This window comes from Entelurus aequoreus, linkage group LG10 (assembly GCF_033978785.1).
Source record: "Entelurus aequoreus isolate RoL-2023_Sb linkage group LG10, RoL_Eaeq_v1.1, whole genome shotgun sequence".
In the NCBI taxonomy this organism is placed as follows: Eukaryota; Metazoa; Chordata; class Actinopteri; order Syngnathiformes; family Syngnathidae; genus Entelurus; species Entelurus aequoreus.
The window spans coordinates 57,860,804-57,876,922 of NC_084740.1; the positions used below are offsets into that span (position 1 = coordinate 57,860,804).

The 16,119-nt window shown below is 39.7% G+C and overlaps 1 protein-coding gene across 6 annotated transcripts in view; it reads left to right on the forward strand.

Annotated features, from left to right (window-relative positions):
- foxb1a (forkhead box B1a) overlaps nucleotides 1-16,119 on the forward strand; it is a 303,263-nt gene that overhangs the window by 23,215 nt on the left and 263,929 nt on the right. For 5 of the 6 annotated variants that reach the window (XR_009827541.1, XR_009827540.1, XR_009827542.1 and 2 more), the window contains exon 2: nucleotides 9,035-9,166. Coding sequence is in view for 2 of the 6 variants with exons in the window: in XM_062061290.1 (XP_061917274.1) it covers nucleotides 9,138-9,166 (29 nt within the window). In the remaining 4 variants the exon portion in view is untranslated. Of the gene's footprint in view, nucleotides 1-3,497; nucleotides 3,556-3,639; nucleotides 3,822-9,034; nucleotides 9,167-16,119 lie in introns of all 6 variants that reach the window. The other variant, XM_062061291.1, reaches the window with a different exon arrangement.

Here is a 16,119-nt window from a genome sequence, read left to right on the forward strand (position 1 = left end):
ATGACGGCTCGGACTAAAAGAAGGTTACATTTAAACACGGCACAGGTCAGTGGCGTAGCAGGCGTGAAGCTACATCATTGTCAGGGAAACTAATGATGCAACATTATAAGACAACAGGCCACCGTAAAAGATAAAGTGCAGGATGTCAAGCGGCTATAATAATCAACCACTGTCTCTTTCAAACGCACATTCATCTTGATTTTGCATAGACGCCTTCGAGTCATTTCGAAAAGGGAAACTGGAATAAATAGCTTTGCGTGTCGAGCCATCCTTTTGTGTCGCGAAAAATGTCAAATGCGTGCGGGTCTTTCACACTGAAATGCGATGATCATTTATAAGCGCCGGGGACAAAATACACAGCGCTTAGGCTGGAGAACAAATATTTTAACTCCTCGTGTCTTAAGTTCCGTTCTACCTGCTGCAGCCATTTCAAAAAACACACAGGAAGTGTGGGGGAAAAAAAAAACCAACAAGGGAAAGAGCCTGGGAACCCGAGCACGGATTGTGGCATCTTGACAAGTCTTAAGTCGTTCTTACGAGAACAAACACCCCTAGGCTCGTTTGCTTCATTGCTTTAGTCAGAACAGAATAAATACAGCCAGTAGGCTTCCGGGGAGACCCAATAAAGTAGCACCCAAGTCAATTGTTCTTGCGTTGTCGTTTTGGATTAGAAAGAATGCAATTTTCGTTTGTAAACAGCAGGACGGAACAAAACAAAGTTTGCTTTTCGCTGTGTCCATATTTTTTCAACACCAAGGAAAGCATGTAACGAGCCTCGGCTGGACTCAACTCCACGTAGCTGGCGGTTATGTGGACACGGCGTGTGTCCGGGAAGCTCAAGGACGCCTCACACTTCGCAGATTAAACAACACTCACTCTCTGTCATAAGCCTATAGCTCCCAAAACTGCCCAGCCAGAGGAAAACAGGCCCCCCATACAACCCTCGCTGTGGGTGACGGGATAAAATACAGAACCGTCGCACCCGGAGGAAAACCCGATAACGAAAACTATCTTTAATCTCTGTCCCTTCGAGGCACTTTCAACACCTGTTATTTCTTGACGGCGAGGCGAGGGAGGCCAGCTTGCGGATTCATTTTGAGCCGGCTAATTATTGCACTAATTATTCACTCTGGTGTCGGATGATTACACATCCTCGCGCAGGTGAATGCTCGTCTGTTTGCACACCAGCTGAGGCCAAAGCGGCTCGCCGGAACAGTTGTTCCACTCCTTTTCCCCTCGCAGATATTTGACCTCTTGCCCTGTTTGCAATCTGTACAGTAGAGGGAAGGGAGAGGGGAAAAACAGCCTCAAACTTTTAATTGCTCAACAGAAACACTGGAGAGTGAGAGGCTCCAGTTTGGCCATCTGCTGAGCTTCGCTGAGCTATATACCCATTGCATGCAAGCATTAGCTGAGAATAGGGTTGTCTCGATACCAATATTTTGGTACTGGTACCAAAATGTATTTCGATACTTGTCTAAATAAAGGGGGCCACGAAAAAATGGCATTATTGGCTTTATTTGAACAAAAAAATCTTAGGGTACATGAAACATATGTTTATTATTGCAATTTAGTCCTTAAATAAAATAGTGAACATACTAGACAACTTGTCTTTTAGTAGTAAGTAAACAAACAAAGGCTCCTAATTAGTCTGCTGACGTATGCAGTAACATATTGTGTCATTTATACACCTATTATTTTGTCAACATTCTTTCTTTTCTTTAATCCTCTTGGCCCCCTTGGGAGCATAGGGCGTCTACCATGGATCTCCACCTCACTCATACATACTGTGCGATGGTCTTCGCTTCTTGCCAGGATATCCCCATCTTGGTCAGTTCATCAAGAGTGGACCGCCTCCAGTTGAGTTTTGGTCTCCCTGGCTTCCTCTTGCCTTGAGGGTTATAGTCCAGGGCTTGTCTTGCTATGTTTCTCGGATCCTTTCTAAGTGTATGGCCCATCCATCCCCACTTTCTGCTTTCCATTTCATTCTGAATTTGCTCTTGGTTCATGCGTCTCCACAGGTCTACATTTGATATCTTGTTGGGCCACCAAATCCTCAGTATGTACCTGAGACAGTTGTTAATAAACACTTGTAGTTTATGGATGATTGATTTAGACTTAGACTTAGAACTTAGACTTAGAAAATCTTTATTGTCCCAGAGGGGCAATTTGGTTTTTTGAGACTTTTATTAGTAGGTTGCACAGTGAAGTACATATTCCGTACAATTGACCACTAAATGGTAACACCCGAATAAGTTTTTCAACTTGTTTAAGTCGGGGTCCACTTAAATTGATTCATGATACAGATATATACTATCATATATACTATCATCATAATACAGTCATCACACAAGATAATCACAATGAATTATTTACATTATTTACAATCAGGAGTGTGGAGGGGGGGGGGGGGGGGGTAGGATATGGACATCAAGTAGTGGACATAGCGGGAGAGAGAGAGAGAGAGAGAGAGATCAGAAGGCATAAGAAAAAGTATCTGCATTTGATTGTTTACATTTGATTATTAGCAATCCGGTGAGGGTGTTAGTTTAGGGTTGTAGCTGCCTGGAGGTGAACTTTTATTGCGGTTTTGAAGGAGGATAGAGATGCCCTTTCTTTTATACCTGTTGGGAGCGCATTCCACATTGATGTGGCATAGAAAGAGAATGAGCTAAGACCTTTGTTAGTTCGGAATCTGGGTTTAACGTGGTTAGTGGAGCTCCCCCTGGTGTTGTGGTTATGGTTTGCAGCAGTAGTCATTAAAAAACAAGGTTCAACAGTAAAACGAGGTACAACAGTAAAAAACAAGGTGCAACAGTAAAAACGAAGTACAAATACATAAAATACATACAACATACAAACCATCATGAAAGCATTGAGCTAAAAACTAAAAACATTTGTAAAACAATAAAAACTAATCATCACACGTCGCTTCCCACTAAAGTGACTGCATAGCAGCTAAGCTTGTTTAAGAAGCTCATTTATAAAGACAACAGCTGAGGGAACCCTGGATCTTATGTATCTGTTGTTTTTGGCCTTTCTATTAGTAGGGGCGTACCTGCATCCCGAGGGTAAGAGTCTAAACTCTGAGAAGAGAGGGTGCTGAGGGTTGACCAGAATTGCCTTTGCCTTCTGGATGACTCTGGCCTGATAGATCTGGTTCAGGGGGTTCAAGGTAGTGCCTATGGTCTTTTGGCACACCTTGATTATACCACCTAGTCTGTTTTTATTGGCCACACTGAGGTTACCAAACCAGGAAGTGATGGAATAAGTTAAAATAGATTCAATACAAGATGAATAGAACATCCTCATCAGTGTCCTATCAACCTGAAAGCCCCTCAGTCTCCTCAAGAAAAACAGCCTCTGATTGGCCTTCTTACAAATACGGTCAGTGTTGGCATAAAAGGTCAATTTATTGTCTAAAATTGTGCCTAGATACTTGTATTCACGGACTATCTCAACAGCAGAGCCATTAATGAGAATGGGTGCTTTGGCAGGGGGATCACGGCGAAAGTCAATGTACATCTCCTTCGTTTTATCGCCATTAAGCTCCAGGTATGAATCATCGCACCATTTTACGAAGTTCTCCAGAACAGGACCGTGGTCTAACTCTCTGTCCTGCATTTGGTGGTTTTCCAGGTTTCACAGCCATAAAGAAGGACATGTTTTACATTTGTATTGAAGATTCTGATTTTGGTGTTTCTGGAGAGCTGGGAAGAGAGCCATACAGGTCGGAGAGTTCCAAAGGCATGTCTTGCTTTGCTGATGCGCAGCTCGACATCTTTATCAGCTCCTCCATCTGTGCTGATGTTGCTTCCCAGGTAGACAAACTCGACCATTTTGTCAACATTATGAGGGACAAACTGTAAAAATTGATTATTAATCTACTTCTTCATTTAGTGTTAATATCTGGTTATTTTCTGTTTTAACATGTTCTATCAACACTTCTGTTAAAATGTAATAATCACTTTGTGGAGGTTGCCCTCCTGTGGGTTCTTCTGACCACAAAGATCCTCGCGTGAGCCCGTGGGTCAGGTGTAACAATGTTTTTATTGTCCGCACACGCGCCAGGTCAGCACTCTTTTCGTCAACTTTTCAGTCTTTTCTGGCTCAAACTCCAACTCCAACTGACGTGTCTCGTCTCGGCTGCTGCTAATAAGCATGGCAGGTGATTGGATGATGATCCAATCACCTGCCAGCTGTGCTTCGAGGCCGGTCCTTCGACACCTCGCTCCGCGGCAGGCCCGCAGACCACGCCCCCCTCCACACACTTATCCTTCAGTTGTTTGGATACTTTACATTAGTTTTGGATGATACCACAAAGGAAGGTATCGATCCGATACCAAGTAGTTACACCCATTCTCAAACAATGGCAGTAAAAACTATTCTGATTCTGATACATTGGTCATATTTAAAGTCCTCATGTGTCCATGGACATATTTCCTGAGTTTATAAACATAATATGAATTTAAAAGAAAAAAGATTTTGTGACGATAAAAAATATTAATGTAATCATAGTAGTATCGACTAGATACACTCCTGTACTTGGTATCATTACAGTGGATGTCAGGTGTAGATCCACCCATGGCATTTGTTTACATTGTGACGCCGGTGAGCTATTGTATCCTCCTACGGTGTGTAGTGACGCATGTTTAGCTATTCCTCGTCCTGCAGTGATAATGATACTTGTAAGAAACTTACTTATTTTGTCGCCATGGAGGCGAGGATTAGTGATTTACAAGTAGCTAAAACACTGCAGACTGCGGATGGACGTTAGCTGCTAACTAGCTAGCCATGTCTTAAAGCACCTCTTCCAGTTTCAGTGGGTATAGCTTCACCTTTATTGTTACTTTTTAAGCCAAAATGCGTCCAATCTCCTTTTTCTGTCTATACACTGTCTGCTTGTAAGTACGCCGTGATTGTGCGCTGCCGAACATGCTCCTCTGCTTGTAAATGTTATAATGTGATGACTACGCAACTTCATGCCTGTATAAAAAAAAAAAAATATGGCAAACCGGTACTTTTCAAACAGAGTATAGTACCGTTTTTGATTCACTAGTACTGCGATACTATACTAGTACCGGTATACCGTACAACCCTAGCTGAGAAACTTGCGGTCTTAACAGGGTGTGTGGTCTCATCCACTCTGCATGACGCATCTATTGGGAGATCAGCACAGTTGTCGTGATGCTGTCTCTTGCAACAATGAAACATTATTTCACTCAAATTACTCAGTGCGCATAGTATTTTTCCCCCCATTCACATTCATCAATAGTTAATGAATCAAAATATATTCTTTTCATTTAAAGGGACGCATTCATAATGAGAGCTTGGGGGCCCCAAAGCCTTTAAGACAAATATCTGCGCTCTTTGACTAGATTTAATTCACTTAGCAGAAGTACAACATCAAATAGTAGGCCTCCATTAACTGATCTTTCATGTTAAAAGTGAATATCATGAATATTGTATTCTTGGTCATATGAAAACAATTATTCTAATGCTGTGAAGATACTGCAAATGCATAATTTCCCTCGTACGGTATACTTTAGGTGTGTAACGGCACTATTACTACTGAATATATTACTATTCATATATTTGGTTCAGTATATGGTACACATTTGAAGTGAGGGACATGACGTGTATAATCAGCGTTGCGACGCACCTTCACAAGTCTGGGCAGTGAGCCTAAAAGGGAACAAAAAGCCCAGGTATTCAGCAAGGTATTCAACGTGAAAAGCGGCCATCTGAGACGACGAAATCGGGGAATCTCAGCCTTGGGCTGCCGGTAATCATGGCTCGTGATAGTGCCAAGGAGAATCCAGAGCCCAAAGACCCTCTTCCGTTGAGAACATTCAGGCAATAAGAAACTTAATTCACTAAAAAAATCTAACATTGTTCAAACTGAGTGTTGCACTTGCACTTTCCTAAGAAGAAACACTATAAACCAGCATGTCGATAATATCAAATTTGCCCATCAGCTTGTTTTTTTTATTGGCCCACAACTTAGTTTGAAATAAAATTGGTTATTAAGGAAATATTTTATGGGCTATTACATCCCTTGTTCAAACTTGGTTCATTCTCATTCTGAAAAATTAAAAAAATTGTTGGGGCCATTTTGATAGCTTTTGTGCATTAAATATGCTAAAAAGTAAATCAATGTACATCAGAAAATAAATGCTAAGCTATTTGAAAAAATATATATAATCTTTGGTTTTGTGTTGTGGTGACAGAGAAAATAGTTATGGTGTTACATTTTGTATACCTCACAGGGTTTCCCCTGTAGACTCCCAAGATACCTGTGGCGATGGGGCGTGGTCACATTGCATCATTGAATAGTTTGCCTAATCTGCTATGATATGATTTTCTTGAAAAAAAATTTTTTCACAAGTGTTTTTTTTTTTTAATACGGTTTATACGTTTTTTTTTTACAATTGACTCTGTTTTATCCTGCTTCTAAATGTGTGTTTCAACTCCTGTGCATTATTGTTTTCTAAAATGTGCTATATAGATAAAGTTGATTGGATTAGAGAAAAAGGGTAAAAAAAATATATACATACATTTCTTTCTTCTTTCTTTCTTTCTTTTAGTTTATTTCGAACATGAACACATTTACATCATAATACATCACACAATTTCATATCATTTCATTTACATCATGCCCGAAAAGGAGTAGGAAGAAGCAAAGCTTATTTAATCCTACCCCTTTCCCACTTCAAAGCATTTACAATTATATAAAATCATTTAAAATCAAATAGGTTCTTATTAATTAATATTAATATACATTTTTGTATCGTTTTGCCATAATTTTAATTGTTGTTGCTTATTGTACAATTTACTTTGAACATTTTTCAAGTGTCATTCAGGAGAATTCTAAAAGGCCTTTTTTTATTAAAAACTACTCGCAACAAGTCTAATATTCTTGTGGTGTTATTTTAAAATGTAGTTGTGTTTAGAGACTTTTAAGTCTGAGGTACAGCGAGCATTCACACTCCAGTTGAACTTTCTTTTCTTCTAATATGTGCACATTTTGTAGATCGCTGTCCAAGGGTATATCTGGTTACGTCCACATCACAGACATGCTGACAACGCCCCAGACAATGATAAATAAATAAATGATAAATGGGTTATACTTGTATAGCGCTTTTCTACCTTCAAGGTACTCAAAGCGCTTTGACAGTATTTCCACATTTACCCATTCACACACACATTCACACACTGATGGCGGGAGCTGCCATGCAAGGCGCTAACCAGCAGCCATCAGAGGCAAAGGGTGAAGTGTCTTGCCCAAGGACACAACGGACGTGACTAGGATGGTAGAAGGTGGGGATTGAACCCCAGTAACCAGCAACACTCCGATTGCTGACACAGCCACTCTACCAACTTCGCCACGCCGTCCAATGGCGTGCGTCTTGTTTACATCCGGGTTCGGCGGCAATGTATTCGGTAATCAGTCTTTTTTCGGTGTTCGAGTTTTTCTTACTTGTCAATAGTGCGCAAATAAAAGGCTATATGTATATCCATTCAAACTGTAACAACCTGCTGGTGGTAATGTGTATTGTTCGTGTAGTTTGGATTTTATTGTCAGTTTTTCCCATGTTTGCAAACACACCGTCTGTGCCTGAAAGGTGATTGGCGGAGAATGACGAAGTATTGTTGTGTGTCCGACGGGGAAGCGCACACTCGAGTCACTGAGACGAAAGTGTGTACACGGGAGGTAAAACCTGTTGGATTTGTGCCATTGTTATGATAAGATTAGTAATAAAAATTAAAAATAGCGTTGGACGTTTGTGTAATTTATTCTGGGGGCTACAATATATTACATTACTTTAATAATTTGTTTTGTAGTAAAAAATAAAAATAAATATTAAAAGGAAACCTTGCCTCATAATGAAGTCATTGTATTTTCCCAACATTTCAAGGGCCAATAAACAAATCTATCTACTGGCCAAAAATGGGACCCCCATGGTTTGAGTCCTAAAGAAACTGACTTCTAGGCTACAATGTCCACATTGTGGCTGGTTGTTTTAGTGTGAAATGTCACCTCAACAAAACATATTTGATCTGTGAGGCAACATTACAGAGCAATACAACAGATCAGACGGGGATCAGTGGAAACAGATCTTTCGTTTATGTCTGGATCAAAGTGTCATCATTGTGGAATTTACCGGCATCTGGTCCTTAAACCAAAAGGTTAACTAGATTGTCTATGTTTGCTATTGTCAACAAATCCCAGGAATAGACCAAAGCCGCGTGTCAGTCTGTTTCCAGGTTGATCCCCAAGCCTTTAGTGATCCGTCTTTATAGACCGTTTTAAAGTCTGTACAAAAGTAATTACATAACTTCAAACTACATTTTTATTTCAGTAAAACAACAGTTTTGTTATTTGTTGTTTTGGAATACTTAATGCATCATGGTCGGTATTAAAATGCTACTTAATTTGAATCATACAGTACTATGTTTTTGCATTTATTTAGTTTTATTTTCAGAAACTAAAGCCCAACAAAAAAGTACTAATCAGCAAGCCCAATCACATTCTTCACAGAATGAAAATAGGGTTTTGACCTAATCCATATGCGGCGCATCTCAAATGGCAACCAAATTCCTTTTGAAAGTTGTTGAAACAAATGTAATTCTTTGCGAGACCTCCTAAAGGTCAGCTCTCCCCTTCTGTAGCAGGAAAAAATGCTATTGTTGCACCGTGTCGGCTGATTGCTTTACTCTCCAGGCAATGTCAATTTTGTGGAAGTACTCGCGGATTAAGTCGGCAGGACGTCAAGGGCCCTTGTAGACGCTGCTATCTTGTCTCAGCCAAGGGTCCGAAAGCCCATGTCTATTACCAGAGACACCCCAAGGACAGATGTTTTAGGCTTAGGGGGGTGATGGAGAATAATAGCACATTAGATTCCTAATGTCTCTCGCATGCAGGACTCATGGGATACGGAACTCTTGGGTAATCCAAATTCATCTCTCGTTTTTGCTCTGTCCCTCTCTCCCCCTCATTTCCTCCTGTCTTCTGTTTCTTTGCTCTAACCAGAGTCGGCTGGTTGTCGGCCTCTTGAGGTGCCCAATCGTAGCCTGGAGCTAAAAGCAACACAGTCCATTCATCAAAAGCGTGACCCTCTACAGTCAGGGACGAGATGCTGTGGACTAATGAACCTGGTACCTGGTAAGAACATGTGTGTGTGTCAGACCACCGTGCATAGAGGAAGTACTGTACTTGGTAGGGTTAGCAATTACAAAAAGACAAATCCCAATACTATGTCTTCTGATTACCTATTCAAAACCACTACAAACTACCATTACAACACAAGCAATAGGACACTTATCACCACTTTCAAAGAGATTGTAGAAATTTGGAACACTAGAGACTTAACAATAAAACAGGGATTTAGTTGCTGTTGTTTTTCACAAAGAACCCAAAAAACGGTACATTGCCATGTTTTTGTGTGGGTTTACAGAGTGACAATCATCAACTCCGTAGGGTGGGTAGGGATGATGTTTGTTAAGAAATTATCGATTTCGATGCCATTATCGAATCCTCTTATCGAACCGATTCCTTATCGATTCTCTTATCGAATCCAGATAGGTTGTTGTATATGGAAAAAAACACACAATATTTGGTTTAACAAAAACTAAGTTTTGGCAGCCTTCACTTATATTTTTTCAAGAATTTTTTTTTAATTAAATAAATAAATATTTCCTCGTCATATTTCTTAGTAAGAAGCCATGCCTTGGAGCGTTTTTTTCGGTCCATTGTTGTTGCTGCTTCTGTATCTGCCGCCGAATGACTGAGCTATGTCATTTCCTGTGACATGGGATTCGTTCCCAGGGATTCGAATAAAGAACCAAATCTTTTCCTTTACTATAGTGGCTTGGATAACGGGAACCGTTTCTCAAAAAGGGATTCGAATCCATGGAATCTGTTCTTTTCTTATGGAACAATCGGGAGAACCGGTTTTTGAACATTATCCCTAAGGGTGGGTGAAGCGAGTCTCTGGTTATAAACTTAACTACGCCTTTTTGGCTTTCCATGCTACTCCCTTTCACACAGCCACTATGTCTTTTTATCCCATCGCCCATCCTAACTCAGAAGATACATATTCGCGTCGCTGCTGTTCACATAGAAGAACGACCCAAAAAATGACAATAAGCATGTTTAGGGGCTTTTGGGCTTAGGTATTTTGGTGCAAACCTTGTCTTACAGCAGACCTGGGCAAAATACGGCCTGGATGTTCTACATAATTTTTTTAGACATTTAACATCAAAACTGTAGCCGCCGTTATGATGTGCAGTGATGTTTTTAAATCACCGTAAGTCTTGAACTATAGAAAGTATTTCAATGGTCGAAGTCTGTGCTTTTGGGTGTTATAGTTATTACGGTAATCTACGTCACAGCAGCTCAAACCAGGAACAAAGCAGAGTGGGTGAGGTTTGTTTTCATAGCAGCCAGCCCGAAACGAGTGTCAGAAACAGATGCAGAAGCAAAGTTTTACGCGAAAATATATCATATTGTAGGTGTTTATTTCACTTTGCGATGTTCATATGTTGTTACTATTCAGTGTTTTATTGTTCATAGTTAATATTATATATCCCACTTTATTTATTTTAATGTACATTTTGGGTGTCTAATTCAGTAAAATTAGACACCCAAAAAAAACTGTAAAATTCCATTCTGTTTTTTTGAGGTGTCTGTCATAACTTTTTTAGAATTTTATCAGACATTGTGACTTTTTTGGTATTAATATTTCTGAAAAAAAGGGACCCAAACACACATTCTGTACAGCAGATTTTTACAGCTAAGTGTGTATATATCATTTATGCACACATACACATTGGCGCCCGAGACAAGTTTTTTCTCTCAATATGGCCCCCGAGTCAAAATATTTGCCCAGCTCTGCCAAAGAGTGAGAGAAGCGAGTCTCTGGTTATAAACCTAACTACGCCTTTTTGGCTCTCCGTGCTACTCCCTTTCACACAGCCACTATGTCTTTTTATCCCATCTCCAATCCTAACTCAGACGATACATATTCACTTCGCTGCTGTTCACACAGAAGAACAACCCCGAAAATGACAATAAGCATGTCAGGGGCTTTTGGACTTTAAGTATGTTGGTACACACCTTGTCTTATAGTCTCATTGCTACAATGTAGAGCCAATGTAATTACCTTTTTTGCCTTAGTCTGCAACCTGCGGCTCTTTAGCGCCGCCCTAGTGGCTCCCTAGAGCTTTTTCAAAAATGTATGAAAGTAGAAAAACAATATATTTTTGTTGTAGGAGGACAACATGACACAAACCTCCCTAGTTGTTAGAAATCTCACTGTTTACATTGAACATGATTCTCTGATGAGAGAATTTGGCGAGCGCCGTTTTATCCTACTAATTTAGGCGGTACTTGAACTCACTGTAGTTTGTTTACATGTATAACTTTCTTCAACGATGCCACATAATTTTTTTTTTTATGCCACTCATTCTTTGTCTCATTGTGTCCACCAAACTTTTTATGCTGTGCGTGAATGCACAAAGGTGAACTTTGTTGACTTGTGTGGAGTGCCTATCAGGCATATTTGGTCAGTGCATGACTGCAAGCTAATCGATGCTAACATGCTATTTAGGCTAGCTTTATGTACATATTGCATCATCATGCCTCACTTGTAGGTATATTTGAGCTCCTTTAATTTCCTTTACTTATGTCCTCTCCTCTGTATATTTAATTTATATCTGCATGTCTCATGACACATTATCTGTATGTAATATTGCCTTCATTTCTGATAGTGGTTTGTGTTCCGTTATAGACCACAGCAAACGTAACCCTGCTTGCATAGATTGTTATGTATCCATTCGAAGAAGACAGCCCGCCATTTCCTTTAACTTGGACACACACATCGAAACCTTTGGCTATAATGTTTTCCAATGTTGTAAAAATGGGTAGAATAAATATTACATTACAACATTTCTGGCAACGAAGATTTGTGTCAGCCTGCGACACATAGTCATTTTGATAGTAGGCTAATATAGACACGTATTTCATGTGTTGACTTCATTATATCACTTTAATTTTTTGCGGCTCCAGACATATTTTTTTTTGTATTTTTGCTCCAATATGTCTTTTTCCACATTTTGGGTTGCCGACCCCTGTTTTAGGTAGAAGCATGTACAAAGTACATTTTTTAGCAAGAACAACATCTCTACGGCCTCATCACCAGCGTGGAGTCTCCTACCCACCCTCCTCCTACGAAGCCAAACCAAGGGTACACCTTGATGAGCGAGGAGGGAGGCTAATTCACTCCTCAGGCTTAATTAATCCAATGTCTTCTTTGATGAATGACTCACAATTTGTGCTGCAAGAGCAGGTATTGTCTGCAGACTGAGCTGTCGAGTGCTATGTCGTCATCACGGGGAAAATTTAAGGATGGGACATTGGACAATGTTTACGACCTTGTGAAAATGCTGATTTTTGTTTTGGAAAAAAATCCATTTCGCTCTGAATGAATCATCAGTTATAGAGGAAAAAGTAAGATTAACGTTTATTGCTCTCTACTTATTTTCAGAAATGTTTGATTGTGCAAGTGGTAAAAGTGATATTAACAATGACATGCGGTGAGGTTTATGGCTGGTGAGGTCTTTAGAGTTTTGTTTTAACTTCAAATTGTTGTGCAGTAATTAATGCTAATACTGGTTTCTCATAACGATAATAAGAAGATGAAGAGAATGATTTACTTTTGTAAATTGTTTGGGTGACCCCAAACTTTTGAACGGTAGTGTAGCTCTTGTCTCAAAGTAGGTGTACTGTCACCACCTGACACATCACACCCTGACTTATTTTGACCTTTTTGCTGTTTTCCTGTGTGTAGTGTTTTAGTTCTTGTCTTGCGCTCCTATTTTGGTGGCTTTTTCTCCTTTTTTGGGATTTTCCTGTAGCAGTTTCATGTCTTCCTTTGAGCGATATTTCCCGCATCTACTTTGTTTTTATCCTTCTCCGTGGAGACATTGTCGATTGTCATGTCATGTTCGGATGTACTTTGTGGACGCCATCGTTGCTCCACAGTAAGTCTTTGCTGTCGTCCAGCATTCTGTTCTTGTTTACTTTGTAGCCAGTTCAGTTTTAGTTTCGTTCTGCATAGCCTTCCCTAAGCTTCAATGCCTTTTCTTAGGGGCACTCACCTTTTGTTTAAGCATTAAATACCTTTTTACCTGCACACTGCCTCCCGCTGTTTCCGACATCTACAAAGCAATTGGCTACCTGCTGCCACCTACTGATATGGAAGAGTATTACACAGTTACTCTGCCCAGCTCTAGACAGCACCGACACTCAACAACAACACATCATTTGCAGACTATAATTACAGGTTTGCAAAAAATATTTTCTCTCACGGCACACTAGTTGAAAAACACTGATCTATGCAGCATTTTGACCAAAGAACCACCATTACATGTTATGTAGACCACAAGGAAGTCTTTTACATTCAGAAAAAAAAATAATAATATGACCACTTTAATGCGTCTTGTAATCCGGTGCGCCTTTTGTATGAAACTAGACCCGCTCAATGCGCCCAATGGTTTGGAAAATACGGTACCCTAGTTCACATTTATCTCCTTGGCTTTTCTACTACACTGATAAAGCCCATGTTTAATTTTCCCACGAGACATGCCTAAACTATTTAAAAAACAACAGTTTCTCCTTAGAATGAATTTGATGGATTGTAAGATTTACAATAATAAGCATGCACAGAGAGCACATCTATTCTATAGTGTAATATTTGTATTGTAAATGATCTAAATCCCGATTATTTTGGAAATTTCTGACTGTTTTTGACCCCTTTTTTTATGAATTCTCTCGTCACGGAGGGCTCTTGTTTTTAAGTATGTATTGTCCTAACAGAGGTGGCACTTAAAACTAACGATGTCATAAATTCTTCTGGCTAATGTGGCACGGGTAAAGGGAGCGTCGGTGGGTGGGTTGAGGGTCTGGTGATTTGAGAGGAAGGATGATGAGATTCCGTGGCCTAGCCCAAGCAATGAACTTGATTAAACTAATCTCGTCTCTATCAAAGCATCCCTCTGATCCCCCTTGTCCCATTATTCATGGCAATGGGATAATTACACCGAGAAGCACGGGGGCCAGACCGCTAGAACTGTGTCACGGGCCCTCAGACCCTGGGCTATACGCCGCCTCTACTGTGCCGCCCCGTTCATTCTAAACACAGATTAATTATGGTCAATGGGATGGTTCACATCTGTCACTCTTAGTGAGGAGAAATGGAAATGATTCCTGTGAAGATGATAAAGGAGGGATATTAAGTCATCTGCTGGTTGGAGGTTCAATCGAGAGCCCGCATTTTAATTTTTACATTTGTCAGAATAATGTGGGAAACAGCCGGGGTCGTTCTAATGGCTTTATTGTACAATCACCGTCCTGGAAAACACACAACCTGATATGTAACGACACCTGACTCTGACGTACCAATTTAACACAAATACACTAGGACACATGTGTCAAACTCAAGGCCCGGGGGCCAGATCTGGCCCGCCACATCATTTAATATGGCCCCTAAAAATACTATGCGTCAATAAACAACCTTATATTTTTTTTTAGGGTTGTACGGTATACCGGTATTTAAGGGTGTAACAAGGGATGTCCGATAATGGCTTTTTGCCGATATCCGATATGCCGATATTGTCCAACTCTTTAATTACAGATACCGATATCAACCGATACCGATATCAACCGATATATACAGTCGTGGAATTAACACATTATTATGCCTAATTTGGACAACCAGGTATGGTGAAGATAAGGTACTTTTTTAAAAAAATGAATCAAATAAAATAAGATAAATAAATTAAAAACATTTTCTTGAATAAAAAAGAAAGTAAAACAATATAAAAACAGTTACATAGAAACTAGTAATTAATGACAATTTTTAAAATTAAGTGTTAAAGGTTAGTATTATTAGTGGACCAGCAGCATGCACAATCATGTGTGCTTACGGACTGTATCCCTTGCAGACTGTATTGATATATATTGATGTATAATGTAGGAACCAGAATATTAATAACAGAAAGAAACAACCCTTTTGTGTGAATGAGTGTAAATGGGGGAGGGAGGTTTTTTGGGTTGGTGCACTAATTGTAAGTGTATCTTGTGTTTTTTATGTGGATTTAATAAAAAAAACCAAAAAAAAACCGATACTGATAATAAAAAACCGATACCGATAATTTCCGATATTACATTTTAACGCATTTATCGGCCGATAATATCGGCAGACCGATATTATCGGACATCTCTAGGTGTAACCGTACACAAAAATTTCGGTTCGGTACGTACCTCGGTTTAGAGGTCACGGTTCGGTTCATTTTCGGTACAGTAACAACAAATTATACATTTTTTGGCTTATTTATTTACCAAATTTGCAAAATCTTCCACCAAAAATATTTTTCTTAGTGGAATATTTGATGTGAAGTAATGGGAACCTTGGATAGATCAATAATTCATAATAACATTGATTTGGATTCAATATCATGTTTTGAGCAATGACAGTTTGAAAGAAAAAAAAACAGCTTTGTTTTATTAGTCAACATTGCAACTTTTTCTAAATTACATTTAACCTTTTTTATTTCACTTTTGTTATGTTTTTGTTTATTTTAATAGTATTTTTAGAATGTGCCGTGGGCCTTTAAAACATTAGCTGTGGGCCGCAAATGGCCTCCGGGGCACACTTTTGACACCCCTTCTATAGATAATAAAACATTAAATGTGATAAATCTATGGATAAAAAGCAGAGCCTGGCGACGCATGCGCGTTTATCATAACACTCTCTCTCTCTCTGCTGCGCGCACAATTTGTTTTGTTTTTAACCCCTTCTTAACCCTGAACGTACATTGTTAATACACGCAATCATAACTCAAAATGCCGCACATTTGAGGCATTTAAGAAACTCCGCCCTGACAGCCCCGCAAAAGAGGACATGTCCGGTGAAAAGAGGACGTATGGTCAGTCTATCGTAGCCCGTTAGCTGCTAGCATTCTTAAATGCCTCAAATGTCCGGCATTTTGAGTATTGTTTACACAACATGCAGTACGCTACTTCAGTGTTGTTCAACCTTTTTGGAGCCAAGGCAC